The following is a 21,252-nucleotide window of genomic DNA, read 5'->3' as shown; positions in this document are numbered from 1 at the left end:
CTATGATCCGGGAAAGCCTTTGCTCGTCACATGTGATGCATCCCCGTATGGTATTGGGGCTGTCCTGTCCCACAAGATGGAGAACGGGGCCGAGCGACCGATAGCTTTCGCCTCCCGCACATTGACTGCAGCGGAGAAGAAGTACGCGCAGATCGAGAAGGAGGGCCTGGCAGTGGTTTTCGCGGTGAAACGCTTCCACCAGTATGTGTACGGCCGCCATTTCACTATCGTGACTGATCATAAGCCCCTGCTGGGACTCTTCAGAGAGGATAAGCCGATACCGCCCATTGCTTCTGCACGGATCCAGCGCTGGGCTTTGTTGCTTGCTGCATATGAGTATTCTCTGGAGCACAAACCAGGTACGCAGATAGCAAATGCCGACGCACTGAGCCGATTGCCTTTATCAACCGGCCCCATGTCGACCCCCACGACCGGTGAGGTGGTCGCAACCCTAAATTTTATGGACACCTTGCCTGTCACGGCATCACAGATCCGTGAGTGGACCCAGACGGAGCCAGTCCTGTCAAAGGTTCGGCACATAGTCCTGTATGGTGGGCAGCATAGACAGCTCCCAGGCGAGTTACGGGCATTTTCCTCTAAGCTGTCAGAGTTCAGCGTGGAAGACGGCATCCTCTTGTGGGGGACGCGTGTGGTTGTCCTGGAAAAAGGCCAGGAGCTGATATTATCAGACTTGCACAATGGGCATCCGGGCGTGACCAAGATGAAAATGTTGGCCCGGAGTTATGTCTGGTGGCCAGGCCTCGACACCGACATTGAGAAGGTGGCCCAAAACTGCTCCATTTGCCAGGAGCATCAGAAGCTTCCGCCGGCCGCGCCCCTACATCACTGGGAATGGCCAGGGCGGCCTTGGGCACGCTTACATGCAGATTTCGCAGGCCCTTTTCAGAGATCCATGTTCCTTCTACTAATTGACGCCCAGTCCAAATGGCTGGAGGTGCATAAGATGCAGGGGACAACGTCCTGCGCAACAATTGAAAAAATGCGTTTATCATTTAGCACGCATGGCCTCCCCGAGGTGCTGGTCATGGATAATGGCACTCCATTCACGAGTGAGGAGTTTGCTAGGTTTACAAAGATGAACGGCATCCGCCATATCCGCACTGCCCCTTACCACCCGGCTTCAAATGGGTTGGCAGAGCGTGCAGTGCAAACATTCAAAAGAGGCCTAAAGAAGCAGGCTTCTGGATCAATGGACACGAGACTGGCTCGGTTTTTGTTTACGTACAGGACCACCCCCCATACAGTGACTGGGGTAGCTCCTGCAGAACTCCTAATGGGCTGGAGACTTCGCACCCGCCTTAGTATGGTCTTCCCGGACATTGGCGCAAAAGTACGCCGCACACAAGAACGGCAGGGACCGGGATTGTCTCAGCATCGTCCGATTCGGCAGTTTGCGCCCGGTGACCCAGTATTCGTGCGGAATTTTGCTGGTGGTGCCCAATGGGTTCCTGGGGTAATCTTTCGCAAAACGGGCCCTATATCGTACCAAGTGCAAGCCCAGGGTCGTCTCCAGCGAAAACATGTAGACCACGTCCGGTCCAGAAGATCATCCCCGCAAAAGATTCCCCGCCCCCGGAGCTCAGTTCAACAGCGGCAAAGACCAGAAACAAGGGACGGTAGTCCTCCAAATCTTCCACTGGTGCCTCACTCAAAGCCTGCGCAGGTCATGACGGGACCGAATGGGGACAGAGACGCTGACATGACGGAGGCAGCAGACTCTGACTCCGAGATGGAGACACAGGATGAATCAGAGGGGGAATCCTCAGGTCCACAGGCCGTGGATGTACAACCGCGCCGTTCATCACGGAAGCGCCGGTCTCCGTCTCGTTATACGCCGCCTGATCCAGCGCCGCGTGCAAATGGCGTCCGGCCTGCGGCCAAACGAGTTTGACGCCTTCCTTCGCCAGGGCCTATGGTGGATTCCTTGGACTTTGGGGGGGAGGGATGTTATAACCTGCCTACTGACGATTGGCTGGGGACTAATGATTATCCCACAATCCTATGGGAGTATGAACTTCCCCAATGAGGGGGGCGGAGAAACTCCTACTATAAATAAGCTGGCCAGTCCAGGAACCAAGAGGAAGGAGAAGGTAGCAAGGGAAGTTACTGCTACTACTACTACTATGTATATATCGTTATAGTAAATAAACTTTATTATTTTGTATCCTTAAAACTCGTGCTGGATTCTTCGGGGCCCTTACAAAAGCCATAAAGTAACTTAAATGTGCCATTATGCACATGTACTGTGTTTGCACGTGAAAGTATAAGACTTTCAGTGCCAGTGTGTGTGACTGTGTGAGTGAGTGCTACAGAAGAATCTAACGCTACGGCACTCACTAGCAAAGCCACACACACAAACATGGAAAGTACAGTTTGTCATGATATTTAGATCAGCATATCATGGTGCAATCAAACACACACTGATGGACATGCAGTAGGACCAACCAACACACACACAACATCGCAGCCAATCACCAGTGAGAGCACATGCACTATAAAAACAGGGGACACTACAGTTCCCGCGGATTCCAGCAGCAGCCAACTCAGAGCACCCAGCTCAGAGCCTGCCACTCAGACATTCACCATGTGCTGAGTGCCTCACCCATATAGTAATAGGACAGGGTCCACAGATTAGCTGGTAATGCACGTATCCAAGTTAGCAGTGTGCTGTTACAGTTGAGTAGTTAATAAAATTGAGTTACACCATCTCCAGCCGTGTTGGATCGTTTGTACATCAGAACACCCAACACGACACAGTTGAAAAGAATAGTGCACTTTCATAAGCTCATAATTCATGTCATCATCTCTCCCCACAGATGCTGCCAGATCTGCTGAGTTTATCCAGCATTTTCTGTTTTTATTCCAGTGTAATGCGAGGCATGTAGCCATTTGTCTCAAAAATGGCAGATCATATTAAACATGTCCCTTCCATTGTTCACAACGAGCAAGGTACAGACTTTACATAACCAGCCCATGCTTGCAAAACTCAAAGTATCCAATGTTAGATATGATTCTACGAATGGGCAACATTTGCCAAATAGTTCTCAGTGTGCGAAGAATTACGCCGGCAACCAATTTGTCAGTAGGTCTTGCAGTGTGGTTCATTTACATGCACTGGAAGCTACATATATTAAGACAGGGCCATTTTTTTTGAACACAGAAAGTACATGTACACACATTGTGCCTATTTCAGCTAACCAAAATAAGCGACAACCATTTGCTGGTTTATTACTCAGAGCAATGCCTTGACCAATCAGAGGCAAGCTGCCAGGTTTAAATTTAAAACAATGCTTGGCAGTTAACTGTGAGTCACCAGCAAATGGTGCATTCTCCATGGAACATCTTTACCAATCAGTTTCCAACCAATCAACAATCTCTTCTCATACAGTATAAATCTGTTGCTTGTTTTGGATTTGTATTCTTATGGTCCTGATGACTGCATGATGAAAAGCTTCAACAAATACTGTCTTTTATATCACCAATTTATAGTTTAAAGGTAAGAAGTCTTACAACGCCAGGTTAAAGTCCAACAGGTTTGTTTCGAATTGAGACAATTCACACCTCTTTAACCTGTGATTATCCCTCTCTCCAGTTGCTCCACCTGGACCTGTAGACTTAATTACCTGCAAAGACTTGCATTCAAAGTATCGTATTGCATCTTTGACTCTGTCTATATATATAGTTGTTCTGGAACCCACCTCTTCATTCACCTGAGGAAGGAGCAGTGCTCCCGAAAGCTAGTGATTCGAAACAAACCTGTTAGACTTTAACCTGGTGTTGTAAGACTTCTTACTGTGCTCACCCCAGTCCAACGCCGGCATCGCCACATCATAGTTTAAAGGTAGTAGGGTATGCCTTTTTAACAACTCAAAACTCAAACTCAGCTCGAAACTGGGCAACCATGAGGCTCTTTGACCAGCAGCAGCAGCAACATTGTATTCCACCACAATCTTATCTATTTGCCTGGCAGATCTCTCACTCTACAATAAGATGGCCATTAATCTGATTATATACCAGACAATCCAGATTTTAGCTGAATACCTGGTCAACATTTAGGCTGATGAGTGGCAAGTAACATCTGTAGCACACAAGTGCGAGGCAACAATCATTTCCAACAAGGAAGAATCTAACTATCTCTCCTTGACATTCAATGGCATTGATATTGCTGAATTTCCCACCATAAACATCCTGGGGAGTTACCATTGACCAGAGATTTAATTGGGTTAGCACATATGTGTTGTGGCAAGAGGTCACAGGCTGGGAATTCTGCAGAGAGTGAATCTGCCCCAAACTCCCAAAGCTTTCCCACCATCTTTTAAAAAATATACTTTTTTCTTAGATTTTTCAATTTTGTACAATGATGCCACAGATGTTCAAAACAGGTACAGTAGGGCGGAATGGCGGCGCAGTGGTTAGCCCTGCTGCCTACGGTGCTGTGGCCTGGATTCGATCCCGGCTCCGGGTCACTGTCTATTTGGCGTTTGCACATTCTCCCATGTCTGTGTGGGTCTCACTCTCACAACCTAAAGATATGCAGGGTAGGTGGATTGGCCATGTTAAATTGCCCCATAATTGAAAAAAACAACAATTGGGTATTCTAAATTTTTAAAAACAGGTTCAGTACAGAACAAGAATTATTGCAAATGTAGAAACAACCAATTTTATGAGGTAAGATTGTGGTGGAAAACAAGTTTGCTGCTGCTGATGGTCCAAACACCTCATGGATGCCCAGTTTTAAGCTGCTAAGAGTTTTGAGTTTGAGTTGTTAAACAAGGCTCACCCTGCTTCATTTAAACTAGAGTACTGCTGAAATAAACAAACAAGGCAGAATGAATTTAGAACAACAGATTTCAGGAACTCGTGCCGCCAGTTTTATTTTAGCTTAGATCTCCCTTCTAGTTGGCGGACCATTCTCCACACTCTAAGAGTATGAATAATGTCAGGAGAATGTCGCTTGAAGAAATGGTTGGCTGCTCATGTTACTGCAATGATGGCAGAGTGTGGGTGGAGCTGAGCTTTGGCTCTGTTTTTTATTTTCACTTTGAGAAAAGCTTGGGTGTGTCTGTGTCTTTTTGGTTTCGTTTTTCAGTATTGCAGCTGAAGCCAGTCAAAGCAGGTATACTGCTGTTCTCTCTGCCATGAGAAGACGATTTCTTGATCATTTGGTTGATTCAGAATTATAAATGTTCTGAGTAGTGACTTTAACCTGATGTGCTTCTGTTAAAGGTTATGTTTTTTGTAAGTTTCTGGATGTTAAAAGGACAGCGTAAGCATTACTTAGTGTTGTATTCTTTGAGGGATGCATTTGAATTAATGGTTGCTAAGATGTTCACTGTATGTTTCAAAAAGGTTAACTTGAGTTCATAGAATAAATATTGTTTTGCTTTAAAAAATACTTTTCCATTTCTGCTGGTCGACACCTGTAGAGTGGGCCGTGTGCTCCCCATACCACAATCTATTAAAAGTTGTGGGTCAGGTGAACTACATTGTTAGACCAGTAATAGATAAACTATCTTGTCTAGGAATACAGTTTATCTTGGGTAATGATATAGCTGGATCGCAGGTGGGAGTGATGCATGCTGTGGTTGATAAGCCATTGGAAAATCAGTCAACTGAAGTGTTGAAGGACGAATATCCTGGGATTTTTCCGGATTGTGTAGTAACAAGGTTGCAAAGTCACAGGTTAAGACAAGAGGAGAAATCAAAGTGTGAAGATGAAGTTGAAGTACAATTATCAGAAACGATTTTTGATCAGATAGTTGAAAAAGAACAAGAACCGGTGGAGGATGAGGCGGATATTTTTATTTCAGGAAATTTGGCGGAGTTACAACAAAAAGATACAGAAATAAAACGAAGAGGAATCTTAGTGTATACCAGAGTGTTATTACCGTAAAAGTAATGTGTTGATGAGAAAATGGAGACCTTTACATATGCAGGCGGATGAAAAGTGGGCAGAAGTTCATCAAGTAGTATTGCCAGTAGGGTATAGAAAGGAGGTGTTGCGAGTTGCACATGAGCTACCAGTGGGAGGTCATTTGGGAATAAGGAAAACTCAAGATAAAATACAGAAACATTTTTTTTGGCTTGCACTACGTAAAGATGTAGTTACATTTTGTCGATTATGTCACACATGTCAAGTGATGGGGAAAACTCAAGCATTGATAAAACCAGCACCCTTAATACTCATTCCAGCATTTGAGAAACCTTTTACAAGGGTCCTAATTGATTGCGTAGGACCGCTTCCTAAAACAAAAAGTGGGAATCAAAGGGCGGGATTCTCCGATCCCCGCCGGGTCGGAGAATCGGCGGGGGGCGGCGTGAATCCCACCCCCGCCGGCTGCCGAGTTCTCCGCCGCCGAGGATTTGGCGGGAGGGGGAATCGCGCCGCGCTGGTCGGCGGCCGCTGACAGCAGCCCCCCCGCCGGCTATTCTCCGGCCGGCAATGGGCCGAGTGGCCGCCCGTTTCTGGCCAGTCCAGCCGGCGTATATCACACCAGGTATTTGCCGGCGGTACCTGGTTGCGCGAGCGGCCTCCGGGGTCCTCAGTGGGGCGCCGGGGGAGGGTCCCCCAAGATAGCCTGGTCCGCGATAGGGGCCCACCGATCCGCAGGTGGGCCTGTGCAGTGGGGGCACTCTATTGTTCCATGTCGGCCGCTGTGGTTCTCCGCGATGGCCGACGCGGAGATGAACCCCTCTTGCGCATGCGCTGGGTGACGCCAGCACACGCTGGCGCTCCTGCGCATGCGCCAACTCGCGCCGGCCGGCGGAGGTCCTTCGGTGCTGGTTGGCGTGGCGCTATGCCCCTTCCCCGCCAACCGGCGTGGTGCAAACCACTCCAGCGCTGACCTAGCCCCTGAAGGTGCGGAGGATTCCGCACCTTTGGGGCAGCCCGACGCCGGAGTGGTTCACGCGACTCCTTGGCACCGGGACCCCCCGCCCCGTCGGGTAGGGGAGAATCCCGCCCTATATCTTTTGATTATAATGGATGTGTCTGCTCGGTTTCCAGAGGCCATTGCAGTACATAATATTACAGCTAAAAAGATTGTGGAGGAATTACTTAAATTCTTTACTGGATATGGACTACTCACAGAAATACAATCGGATCAAGGGTCAAATTTTACCTCAAGGTTATTCAAAGAAGTTATGGATAGCTCAGGAATAAAACAATTTAAATCAACTGCGTACCATCCAGAATCGCAGGGAGCGTCAGAAAGGTGGCATCAGACATTAAACACAATGTTGAGGGCTGATTGTCACGATTATCCAGAGGATTGGGATAAAGGAATTCCATTCGTACTGTTTGCAATTAGGGGTGCACCTAATGAATCAACCCAATTCAGTCCATTCAGTCCTTTTGAACTAATTTTTGGTCATGAGTCAGAGGACCACTTAAATTGATTAAGGTAAAATTGGTGAGTGAGAAATCAGAAATTACATTGTTGGATTATGTGTCAAATTTTAGGGAACGATTAAATAGAGCCGGTGAATTGGCTAGGCAATATTTAAAAGTTGCACAAAATGTGATTAAATGGGTAGTGCACAAGAAATCCAAAGTTCGTAGTTTTGCCATTGGAGATAAAAGTTTTAGTGTTATTACCAGTGGGAGGTGAACCTTTAAAAGCAAGGTTTTGTGGACCTTATCAGATTGAAAGTAAATTAAGTGAGGTGAATTATGTGGTACAAACACCAGATAGAAGGAAGACTCACCGAGTCTGTCATGTGAATATGCTTAAAAGAGTCTTTGAAAGGGAAGGAGAGAAAAAGGAGGTTTTAATGATTCTAACTCAAAGTGACAAACCAAATCCAGATGACTGTGAATTTGACATACCTCAAATTAAATTGGAAAATGAGGATGTTGTTAAAAATTGGGATAAATTGTTGAGTTACCTTCCAGAGGTAAAACAAACTGACCTGAAAGAGTTATTAATATCACGTGTGCAGGTTTGTAGAGATAAATTGGGAAGTGCTAAAATGGCTAACATGATGTAGATGTGGGAAATGCTATTCCAATCAAACATCCATAGACTTAACCCTTTAAAATTGGCACAGATTAACAAAGAGATTGAGAGTATGCTTAAAAATGCCAGAATTGAAGTGGGTTGCAGCCAATGGATCTCACCCATAGTGATAGTGCCTAAACCAGACGGTACCCAATGGTTGTGTGTGGACTATAGAAAGGTTAATGCAGTTATAAGAACGGACTCTTATCCTATCCCACATTTGGAGGATTGCATTGAGAAAGTGGGAAAATCAGCTTTTATTTCCAAACTGGATTTACTTAAAGGTTACTGGCAGGTACCTTTATCCGAAAGGGTGAAGGAGATTTCAGTTTTTGTGACTCCAGATGGAATATACCAATTCAAAGTTATGCCATTTGGCATGAAAAACGCCCCAGCCACATTTCAATGGTTAACTAACAAAGTCCTTTCAGGATTACCCAATTGTGCTGTATACATCGATGATCTGGTAATTTTCAGCCAGACATGGAAAGAACATTTAAAACATCTGATGGAGTTATTGGATCGACTTTAGGAGATGGGTTTGGTGATAAACCTAGCCAAAAGTGAATTTGGAAAAGCCCAAGTCACTTTCGTTGAGGAGTTTCCGATACCCTCGAGACGAAGGGAAATAATGCGATTTAGATAGAATTTACAGTACAGAAGGAGGCCATTCGGCCCATCGAGTCTGCACCAGCTCTTGGAAAGAGCACCCTACCCAAGGTCAACACCGCCACCCTATCCCCACAACCCAGCAACCCCACCCAACACTAAGGGCAATTTTGGACACTAAGGGCAATTTATCATGGCCAATCCACCTAACCCGCACATCTTTGGACTGTGGGAGGAAACCGGAGCACCCGAAGGAAACCCACGCACACACGGGGAGGATGTGCAAACTCCGCACAGACAGTGACCCAAGCCAGAATCGAACCTGGGACCCTGGAGCTGTGAAGCAATTGTGCTATCCACAAGGCTACCGTGCTGCCCCTAAGTTTCTTGGCATGAGTGGATTTAATCGATCATTGGTGAAAACTTTTGTAGCATGGTTGCTCCACTGATGGACTTGCTGAAGAAACGTCGACAATTTCAGTGGACAGCAGACTTTCAACAGGCATTTGACGGCCTGAAAGCTGTGATAACCAATGCTCCTGTGTTGGAAAATTACAAGGGACTCTGTGATCAGATTGAACTAAAGTATCTGACTTTAGAGACATGCCGAGGCGTAGAGAAATGGATGGATCGTACAGAGGTTTTCTTGTTCAAAGAGATGGTCAATCGAGAAGAATTTCAGTTGGAGGAAGAAGAACGAAAAAAAAATGGACTATATTATTATACCTGTTTGTGTGTGTTGTTTTTTGAAACGAAAACGTACATTTACTGTGTGCATTTCTTAAAGGATCGTGAAAAGGTGAAAAATGAAACCATCTTGAGGTTGATGGTTTATTTTTTTTTCTTGCGGGGAGGTGTCATGAGAATGTTGTTTTAAAAAATGTTTGGCTGCTCATGTTACTGCAGTGATATCAGAGTTTGGGTGGAGCTGAGCTCTGGCTCTGTTTTTTATTTTCACTTTGAGAAAAGCTTGGGTGTGTCTGTGTCTTTTTGGTTTCGTTTTTCAGTGTTGGAGCTGAAGCCAGACAAAGCAGGTGTACTGCTGTTCTCTCTGCCATGAGAAGACTATCTCTTGATCATTTGGTGGATTCAGAATTATAAATGTTCTGAGTAGTGACTTTAACCTGATGTGCCTCTGTGAAAACATGTTTTTTGTAAGTCGTCTGGATGCTAAAAGGACAGCACAGTAAGAAGTCTTACAACACCAGGTTAAAGTCCAACAGGTTTGTTTCGATGTCACTAGCTTTCGGAGCGCTGCTCCTTCCTGAGGAAGGCAAATTCATCATCCTAATAAGTTCCCAGTGGGAAAGCTGCCATTCACGCACCCGCATCATGTGGTCCCGTGACGATCTTTGTAAAAATTCATTCATGGGATGTGGAGCTCACTGGCTAGGCCAACATTTATTGCCCATCCCTAATTGGCCTTAAGAAGGTGGTCCTTCCTTCTTGAACCACTGACATACAAGTGGCACAGGAGACCCACAGTTTCATTAGTGAGGGAGTTCCGGGATTCTGACTCAGCTACAGTGAAGGAACTGTGATAAATTTCAAAGCCTGGATGGTGATTGGCTACGAGGGGAACTTCCAGGTCGTGGGAATGCCATGTAGCTACTGTCCTTGTCCTTATCGATGGTAATGGTCGGAGGTTTGGAAGGAGCGATCCAAGAAACCTTAGCGAGTTCCTGCAGTGGATCCCGTAGATTGTACATACTACTGCTACTGTGCACAAGTAGATGGAGTGGAAGTTTGTTGGTGCAGTGCAAATAAAGTGGGCTGCTTTCTCCTGGATGGTGTCAAGCTTCTTGAGTACTGTTGGAGCTGCACTTATCCAGGGAAGTATGATGAACAGGAAAGTTTGTCACATTTCCCTGGATGGGTGAAGCTCCAAGAGTTCACAAAAAGCACTATCCAGATCAAAGCAGCCCACTTGACCAGCACCCCATTCACCATAATAAATATTCACTCCCTCCACCAGTGGAAGCTTTATGTACCATCTACAAGATGCACTGCAGAAACTCGTTAACCCTCTTTTTACAGCTATGAGAGCAAACTGTGATCTTTACCATCAAGAAGGATAAGGGTAGCAGATGTATGAGAAGCATGACAATACCTCCACCTAAAAGTTCCCCTCCAAGCCACACAATACTGACTTGGGAACATTTTGCCGTTCCTTCATTACCACTGGGTAAAAATCCTGGACTTTCCTCCGGACAGCACTTAGGGTGTACCTCCACCACAAGGAAAAAAGTGGCTCAAAAAGGTGGCTCACCACATTCTCAAGGGTGATTAGGGATGGGCAATAAATTCTGGCCTTGTCAGAGATGTGCACATTTTGCGAACAAATAAAAAATGCATGCACTTAAATGGTGTTGGCACAGGTGAATAAATTTGGCTTATTCGGAAAAAGTGAAGACAATCTTTGATTAACCTTTCATAATCAGCTGGTTCTTCAGAATACCTCAAAAATTAAACCATTGTATAATTAGATCACTGCATAAAATAAGTACTTGAAATGGTATAGCACCATAAAATGGTGAAACATCTTACCACAAAATAGTTAGCTTGTTTAGAGTGTAGCATTTGGAAATAAATAAACAAAACTTGACTGGTCAGGAAACATTCATGACTTTCAGTTGTCTTGTGTTATGTGGTCAGCTCCACTTTATGTTTAAAGGGCAGCTCCTGCTTGCAGACTAATATAGTATTCTGTATTTCTTTTATCTTCTTGCAAGTATTGAAGAAAACGAACAAGGCTTGAAAAAGCCACTTGGCATGCAGCCCAGAGGAACTTAACAGTTTTAGTGAGCTTAAAAATAAATCAAATTTCTGACTAGAAAGAAACATTGATGCATTTTCCACACCCTTTCCAATACTCAAGTTTTTCTACCTTTACCTCTAACTGAATGTGTCTGTTTCTCAATTTAGTGTTTTATCTTGATATCTGCAATCAGATTTTCTCTATCTTCCAGTCTCTCCTATCTCTCGCCTATCCATCCATCTACCTCCACCCAAACTCACAGCCAAAATCTTTCCTTGTTTCTTCTCTGCTTTCCTGCAGTATCTGAATTGTTGCGCCCTGTTACATGACTCTCGCCAATCGCTAAGTTTGCTCTTGTTAAAATCTACTCTTAAAAAAAAGAAGAGTAGTCATATCATACCATCAACGTGGTCTAAGAACTGGAGGTATTTAAATATTGTCACATGTAATGCATATTTATGTAAGGATTGCAGGGTATAAACACATGGTACATTCTATTACTGATATCTGACAAACCTCTTTGCTAATGATACTGGAAGTAACTAGTGTTTATCTGGTGCCACTGTTCGACTTATCTATCATTGATTCATCCAGTGGCTCATGGAATGTAGACAGTACCCACTTACTTTGCAACAGGCAAGATGAGACCCAGCGTCCGGTAAAGCACAGCTCCGATGATGTAATAGGCTGAGTCATCTATTTCTGAAATGCAGTAAAAAATAATAGGGTGAAGCAATTACTTTTAGGTAATTGGGTGTGAGGTATACGGAAATTAAAACAACTGTTTACATATCGACCTCAACATAATGGAACATTGCTGAGTGACACGTTTTGATAAAGATCATTTATATTTTGATTGAAGTATTTTAAAACACTATTAGTATTCTCATTAGTGACAGAAGCAATAGTCCATATGAAACTATTGAGACATGAGAAATTCATCTGTGGGATTTGTAACATGATGCTGATATGCTCTTTGGGAAGATGTTCAAGGAGGAAATTCAGGATTTTTAATTCTCCCAAACCTCCCTTAGGAGGTTAAACATATTCACAAAACCCCAAAATAATAATGTGCAAAATGCTGGATGTTCAAAAAATATTCATCATTTTACTCTGAATCCTATTAAAAACTGAAAATAGATTTGTGAAGTAAACTATTGTGGGAATGAAGTAGTTTTGAACTTTTACTGCCCAAAGCCAGTACTGAGCTCCAGTATGGTAGAATATTGTGGTTAGGTGGAATGGTCGTGCTAAATTGCCCCTTAGTGTCCAAGGATGCGCAGGTTAGGTTAAGAGGATAGGGGGAGCGAAGTGGGCTTCGGTGGGATGGTCTTTCTCGGTACAGCATGTTGGATTGAATGGCCTCCTTCTGCACTGTAGGGATTCTAATATAGTATATATCAGCTGCAGTCAAGCTCCCTCTACAATCTCTGAACAATGCTCCAGCTACAATATGAGAATGAAAGCAAGTTTCATGATGACAGGGAGGGCCAAAGCAATTCACACCAAATTACATACCTTTGACTGAATATCACTATTAGAATGTAATGTAAATGTTGCCAGTCCCAGAGGACCATAGGCTGCTCTCCCCTTTGAGAGCTGACTGGTGGTGATTTAACTTTAGGGTCACCACATCTGAGGCAAGAACAAAAAATATAGGACAGGACTAGGTCCGTCGGCCCTCCAAGCCTGTACCGGTCATGATACCAACTTTTGCCAAAACCCCTCAACACTTCCTTGTGGCATATCCCTCCATATCCATGTGTTTGTCAAGATGCCTTTTGAACGCTGTTATTGTATCTGCTTCCACAACCTCCCCATGCAACACGTTCCATGCACTCACCACCATCTGTGTAAAAAACCTGCCTCGCACATCTCCTCTAAACTTTACCCCACAGATCTTAAACCTATGCCCCCTGGTGACTGACCCCTCCACCCTGGGAAAGAGTGTCTGCCCATCCACTCTATCTATGCCCCTCATAATCTTGTAGACCTCTATCAGGTTATCCCGCAACCTCCGTCTTTCTAATTAAAACAGTCCGAGTCTATTCAGCCTCTCCACATAGCTAACACCTACGCAATCAATTAGGACCCGTTTAAAAGGTTCCTCAAATGCTGGAATGGGTATTAAGGGCGCTGGTTTTATCACTGCTTGAGGTTTCCCTATCACTTGACATGTGTGACATGATTGACAAAATTTAACTACATCTTTATGTAGTCCCAGCCAATAAAAATGTTTCTGTATTTTAGCTTGAGTTTTCCTTATTCCCAAATGACCTCCCACTGGTACCTCATGTGCAACTCGCAACACCTCCTTTCTATACCCTACCGGCAATACTACTTGATGAACTTCTGACCACTTTTCATCCGCCTGCATATGTAAAGGTCTCCATTTTCTCATCAAGACATCACTTTTATAGTAATAACACTCTGGTATACACTCAGATTCCTCTTCTTTGCATGCTTTATGATACATCCGTTTTATTTCTATATCTTTTTGTTGTAACTCCGCCAATTTTCCTGAACTAAAAATATCCACCTCATCCTCCACCTGTTCTTGTTCTTTTTCAACCATCTGATCAAAAATCGTTTCTGATAATTGCACTTCAACTTCATCCTCACTCTTTGATTTCTCCTCTTGTCTTAACCTGTGACTTTGCGACCTTGTTGCCACACAATCCGGAAAAATCCCAGAATATTTGTCCTTCAACACTTCAGTTGTCTGATTTTGCACTGGCCCACAGTAGGCATCATTTCCACCTGCGATCCAGCTATATCATTACCCTAGATAAACCATTTTCCTGTACAAGATAGTTTCTCTATTACTCCTACTATCACTTCACCACACTTCACTGGACATTCCAACCTTCCTTATATAATTGAACACTACTCCTCTCACCCTGAATTCTACATATTACCACCTTTTCTGGCAACATTCTTCCCAGACGACATAACTCCTCATCTCTTACCATTAAAGATTGACTAACTCCCGTATCTCTTAAAATTGTGACTTCTTTACCTGCTCCTCCTGATACACATGAGTAAACTTTACCCACACAAGTAAATTCTTTAAAGAGATCTGGCACCTTCTTATCAATCGCGTCTTGATCAGGCTGTACACTCTTTTGCACCTCCTTCGCTTCACTTGGGCTTTCCTTCACCACTTTAACAAACCCCACTGTCTCATCCTGTTTTACCACATCAGCCTACCCACTGCTTTTCTTTAACCACCAACACTGTGACTTTACATGGCCGAGTTTATAATAGTGAAAACATTTGAAACTTTTCATTCCTTTTCTAAACTCCTGGATCTCTTTTTTATTCTGAGGTACACTCTCCTTATTATCTCCCATCAGATCACCTTTACCACTTGAGTATTTCTGATGTCCCCTGTTTCTATCCCTCACAGGCTGAAACTGATGTCGGAAACCACGCTTTGATTTATGAACTAATTCATAATCATCTGCCATTTCTGCTGCTAATCTTGCAGTTTTAACCCTCTGCTCTTCCACATGAGTTCTCACTACATCAGGAATTGAATTTTTAAACTCCTCCAAAAATATAATTTCTCTGAGAGCTTCATACGTTTGGTCTATTTTCAAAGCCCTTATCCATCTATCAAAATTACTCTGTTTGAGCCTTTCAAACTCAATGTATGTTTGACCAAATTCTTTCCTTAAATTTCTAAACCTTTGTCTGTTGGCTTCAGGCACTAGTTCATATGCACCTAAGATGGATTTTTTCACCTCCTCATACGTCCCAGATACCTCCTCCAGTAGTGATGCAAACACTTCACTAGCCCTACCTACCAGCTTTGTTTGAATCAGTAATACCCACATGTCCTGTGGCCATTTCATTTGTTTAGCTACCTTCTCAAATGAAATGAAAAAGGCTTCTACCTCCTTCTCGTCAAACCTTGGCATTGCTTGGACATATTTAAATAGATTCCCACCAAGCCTTCGACTTTGACGCTCTTTCACACTATCCTCATCACTATCATCCAACTGTACGTTTCCCTTTACCTCTGCCAATTATAACTGACTGTCATGTTTCATGTCAATTTTCTGAAGTTCAAACTCTCTCTCTTTATCTTTTTCCCTGAGCTGTACCTCCCTTTCTCTTTCTTTTTGTTCTGCTAGGGCTATTCTTTCTTTTCTCCTTTCTTCTCTCTCTTTTTCCTCTCTCTCTCTTTCTCTTTCGTATTTAAGCTGTTTTGATTCTTTCTCATCTTCCATTTGTTTAATTTACAACTAAAATGTTGCTATTTCCAGTGAGTCAAACTGTATCTCAGGCAACTTTAAATGCTTAGCCACCACCATAATTACCTCATCTTTTCGCATTTTGTCAAGTAATGTTAACTGCAATGTTTTTGCCAAATCTAACAGTCTGCATTTAGTCTCTGTCCGTAAGGTATTGTGTGTGATCCCACCCCCAGAAACTTCAGAGCCTCTGAAAGAGCCATTGTCCACAACACACTCCCCACTTAAACTAGAATACCACACCTGAAAAGCACCCACAATATGCTCACCACTCACTGTCTTTACGTTCACTAAGCCAATCCAATCGATAGACTTTTATCCCCCCTCGAGCCCCCAATTTGTTATGGGTCAGGGTTTAGAGAACCCCAAAGTGTATCATGAAGTTCACCTGACCCACAACTTTCAATAGATTGTGGTATGGGGAGCACATGGCCCACTCTACAGGTGTGGTACAGCAGAAATGGAAAAGTATTTTTTAAAGCAAAACAATATTTATTCTTGTGGTAGTCGGTATACAACAGTACACAGGTTGATTCTGTAAGACCATTGGTGTGGGAGGTACCTGAGACAGCAATGTCATTGGTGAAGCCTGCCTGCTGGTTCCACCCAGTAAGGCGGAGTATAAGAGTCTGTGTCTCCCTAGCAGCTGCATTCTGTACCTGCGCTGCTGGGGGAAACATCTAGTCCAATAAAGCCTTCAATTATCTTCCAATCTCGCTTCTGGAGTTATCGATCGAGCATCAATTCTATGAACTCAAGATAACCTTTTTAAAACATACAGTGAACATCCTGGCAACCATTAATTCAAATACAACCCCCAAAGAATACAACACTAAGTAATGCTTAATAGCTTCCCAAATAACATCCAGAAGACAGAAGAAACACCTTCCAACAGAAGCACATTTGGTTAAAGTCACTACTGTTCTTAGTTTTAAATCACCAGGATCGATTTACAGTCTTTAGATTACAGAGAGAGATTCATATATCTTCTGGCTGTGACTGCAGCTATCCAGCTCTGAAAACAAAACTAAAACACACCCTGCAGCCTGCTCAAAAACAAAAGTAAAAAGCTGACAGACAGCCCAGCTCCACCCACTCTCTGACATCACTGCAGTAGTAAACACCCATTTCTTAAAGGTACATTTCTTAAACACCCATTTCTTAAAGGTACTCTCACAAGACACTGCACAACTTATCAATCGATGCCTTAATCGGGTCCAGCGTATCCTTCTTCAGCTTGGCGAAGCAATCTTCAAAATACTCCACCAGCTGCCCCGTTGACCACTGTGCCGTCTCCCCGCGGTCCTTGCTCTCCGCAATGCTTTCCCGCGTTGCCGGCTCTGCTCGCGTCTTCCTTATAGGACTTTGTCCTCTTACACGGTCACTTCTGGTCCAATTCTCCATACAACGGTGGGGGATTTCGCCTCACTGTCTCACTCGTTTATCCCATAAAATCCGGAAAAACCCGGGGGGAAAAAGGTCCAAACGTCCGTCACAGGCGGGAGCTGTCAAATGTGCGGCCTACTCCTCCATGGCCGCCACCGGAAGTTCAGTAGGCTTTTTAATTACCTTAATTGACCCTCTAATCAGTAACTTCAAAATTGAATGCATGCGCAATGACATTGAGACACAGGCCTGAAATAAGTTTGCGCAATTTTACGTCCATTTGGGTTGGAATGCGTAACATAAAATTCAAGCACATGATTCATAACACTCATTACCATAACTATTCCATTGACCCATTGTGCAACAGATAAGGCTTTGAGTGGACTCTTAAAAACATCTCATCCAGTAAAGAATGTGGTGCTTTTAGCACTGTACGGAAGTCCCAGTTTGCCAGTCAACTCAGGAACAGGACTTGAAACCACATCCACGTGGATAGGGGTATGACGATAAGCATAAAATCACTTCTTCCAGTACATCAGCATCTGCAAATTGTGGTTAGTGCTATCTTTTTCATTTTTCAGTAGGCAGGGAGAAGAATGTTTTATCTCACCTGCCTAGGTCGGGTTTGAAATTAGACCCGAATGGTGAAGGAACATTGCACCATTTAAAAGTGTCACCCAGCATCACATAGCTTTGAAAGTAATATTGCTACATGGCAATAACTCCTAATCAACATTATAAAGGGGGCTCGGAGGTTATGTCCACCCATTTATTTTTCTAAATAATTCGAGAACTTAGATAACATGGGCGGGATTATCCCCTACGCAGCGGGGCGGTTGGTCCCGGCGGGATGGAGTGGCATGAACCACTCCGGCGTCGGGCCGCCCCAAAGGTGCGGATTTCTCCGCGCCTTTAGGGGCCAAGCCCTCACCTTTAGGGGCTAGGAGTGGTTGTCGTCCCACCGGCTGGCGTGGAAGGCATTTGGCGCCACACCAGCCGGGGCCGAAGGGATTCCGCCGGCCGGCGGAAGTCCGTGCATGTGCGGGAGCGTCAGCGGCTGCTGACGTCATCCCCGCGCATGCGTGGGGGGGGGGTCACCTTCGCGTCGGCCATTGCGGAGGCTATGGCCGACGCGGAGGGGAAAGAGTGCCCCCACGGCACAGACCCGCCCGCGGATATGTGGGCCCCGATCGCGGGCCAGGCAGGCCACCGTGGGAGCACCCCCGGGGCCAAATCTCCCCGCGCCCCCCCCAGGACCACGGAGCCCGCTCGCGCTGCCTGGTCTCGCCGGTTAGGGAGGTGGTTTAATTCACGCCGGCGGGACCAGCATTACAGCAGCGGGACTTCGTCCCATCGCGGTCCGAAGAATCGCCGGTGGGGGCCCGCCAACCGGCGCGATTCCCGCCCCCGCCGAATCCCCGGTGCCGGTGAATTCGGCGGCCGGCGGGGGCGGGATTTACGCCGCCCCCTGCGATTCTCCGACCCGGCGGGGGGGTCGGAGAATCCCGCCCCATATGTTTGTTTTTCAAATGGTCACCCACAAAACCTCTTTGACTGACAGAAACCCCACAGAATTTTAGTTCAACAATTTATTTTTCTGCAGTGGCTGTGATTGCTGTAAATTTAACCTTTAAATCAAGTGAGTTTGCTTTAACTCATGTTCCCTAGAAGAGGAGAGTAGTAATGGTCGTAAATGTAAGGGTCCTTCCTAATGATTCTCTTATTTCCCTTTATTTATTTTGTGCGGTTATCATTTTGATCTATAGGTGATTAATGGACCTGTATCTTTAAATCAAGCAGCAGAGAGAATGAGGAATTCAAAAAGTTGCAACACAGCTACTGGTGCAAGCTTTGGACTCTGTGGTACCTTAGAGATGGGGGTGGGACTCGGTTTGGTTGGTTGGCTGGTGGCCAATAAATTGGCCAAAAAGCCACATTCTGCCCAATAACAGGTGGTGATTGGATCCTGCCTGAATGAAATTTAAATGAAATGGTTTCCAGAGGCTTAAGGAAAACAGAGTCCTGGGACATTCAAGAGAAAGAATCTGCTCTCTCTCTCATGTTTTCTCCAGAAAAGCTGATGTATTTCTGAAACTTCCATGACCTGAATGAATCTACAGTGAAAACCATAACAGGCTGGAAAGCGGAAATCACGTCCTGAAAACCTAGTTTGAAGGACAGTGTGCCAGAAACAACTATCTGAAACAATGGGCATGATTTAATGGGAACGTGCTAAGTGCCATATCGGGCGTGATTTCCTGGGTGCTTCCCGATGGCCAAATCGGCGAGACTGCGGCCCATGTTTAATAGCACTTAGTACCAAAAGTGATCCCCCACGAGTTTCACGGCGGAACTGGCTGTCCCACCAGCTGATTTGCCGGAACCCGCTAAACAGGGGGAAGCGGCTCATAAACACTTCCACTGAACTTACTCCAAGGCAGTACATGGCCACGGCACCACGTAGATCTGCGGGTCACTTTGGGGACGCCAACCTGGCAAGGCTTCTGGACGCCGTGGAGGCGAGGCAGGACACCCCATTCCCCTGGGAGGGAGGGTTGGAGGACCAGCAACGGGGCCACCAGTGCCACCTGGGAGGCAGTGGCAACGACCGTCAGTTCAGGCAGCGTAAAGAGAAGGACCCCTCTCCAATGCTGGTAGAAGACCAATGATCTCCACCGGGCCGCAAGGCAAAGTTATCACCGGCCCCCTGGCATCAGTCCCACCTGCCACCCCCTGACCTCCAGCACCCACCCCCAGCCCTACACAGCATATCATCATGCCTGTGGCCAGCACTCCCTGGCACCCACCAACACAACCCCTCCATGCCCAGGAGCGGTGCTGCACATGCCACTTGTCATAGACTCCCGCCTGATGCATCAGCGTGCAGCTCACAAAGCCCCCTCTTTGTCCCAGCAGGACAAGTTGGCCCAAAATAGGCAAGAAAGGACCTAGACTGGTGGTGGGGTTCAGGATATCAAAGTCCTCATCCTCTATGAAGGCTGGGCCCTGGAGATTGCAAGGTTGGCCAAGGAGAGATCAGTCATCCACAGGGGTGTTGGCCTATGTTGCAGAGGTGAAGATCCACTGTCCCTTCACCCAGATGACCTATCTCAAGTTAGTTGGTCATGTCAGACAAAAATATCCTTCCTTCACACTGACCACATGTCCATTCTCTCGCAGGATTTCCACCTATGGGGCTGGGCCATCCAGGAGATTCTCCCCGCTACCCAACAGATCACCTTGGAGGACAGCTCGGGGGAGACCACCACCAAGGTGTCACAGCTACCATCTGTTCATGCTTCCCTCTCTAAAGGCGGAATTCTCTGAAAATGGGGCTACGTCCCCACGCCTGGGAGAAAACGGGCACGAATCACACTGGACTTTTTTTAAGAAAGTCCAGAGTGATTCTCCGTTTTGAAGGGGGCTTGCAGGGCCCCGGAGTAGTCCACGCAGCTCCGGCTGCTGATACGGGGCCCTGCACTTCCGGCCACGGGTTCGCGCATGCGCGCGGCGGCGGCCCCACGCAACCTGGTGAAACCACACAGCAGTTGGCCCCAACAATATAGGCTCCCCCAGATCGTGCGCCGATTGGTGGCCCCGATCGGAATCCTGGCTGTCCTGGAGGGCCCCCACGGTGACGGATCCACCCGCCCCCCACCAGGGCGGCCGCGGACACACTCCGAGCTCCCGCCGGGTGGAACCATGAGGGAACCACACCTACCTGAACTCGGACAGCTGCCGGCGGAGAATTGCTGCGGGGGCTTCTTTCAATGGCCCCCGACCGGCGCCGCGTCGACCGAGCGCGATTTCGGCACGGAAGCTGGGAGAATCCTGCCCCATATTTCCAGTGATGCTCTGGCTTCTCTCTCTGATTGGCTGGCTCCAATTCAGCTTTGCTCTCTGATTCTTCAGCTCTATTTTTGTTTCCAATTCCACTCCACAATGTAATTACTTCTTGTTTATCGGATTTATACACATCTCATGGTTTTCTCTCAGTTTCTTCGGCTATCGTCCCCATTATGTGTTGCGTTCTATCTCTTCCCTCTCTGATGGACTGTTACTTAAGGATATTTGTGCTGCATTTACAACTGCAGAAGTTGGAACTTCCCGTTGCGGCTATGCGGAGCTAAGTCGCACATTCGGCGGCTCCCGCAAAAACGGACATTTGGGCTCTTTTCAGGGCCCCCAACGGGACTTTTTCGACGTTTCCCGGTGTGGG

General features: G+C 45.8%; 1 protein-coding gene across 8 annotated transcripts in view; it reads right to left on the bottom strand.

The window, feature by feature from the left end:
- Positions 1-21,252, bottom strand: part of LOC140418616 (adhesion G protein-coupled receptor B2-like) — a 1,340,408-nt gene that overhangs the window by 569,327 nt on the left and 749,829 nt on the right. For all 8 annotated transcript variants that reach the window (XM_072502156.1, XM_072502149.1, XM_072502159.1 and 5 more), the window contains one exon: positions 12,015-12,090. In XM_072502156.1, coding sequence (XP_072358257.1) covers positions 12,015-12,090 — 76 coding nt within the window. The remainder of the gene's footprint in view (positions 1-12,014; positions 12,091-21,252) is intronic.

This window comes from Scyliorhinus torazame, chromosome 1, assembly GCF_047496885.1.
Source record: "Scyliorhinus torazame isolate Kashiwa2021f chromosome 1, sScyTor2.1, whole genome shotgun sequence".
Taxonomy (NCBI): Eukaryota; Metazoa; Chordata; class Chondrichthyes; order Carcharhiniformes; family Scyliorhinidae; genus Scyliorhinus; species Scyliorhinus torazame.
Note: the sequence above shows the minus strand (reverse complement) of the source record. Positions and strands in the feature narration are given on the sequence as shown.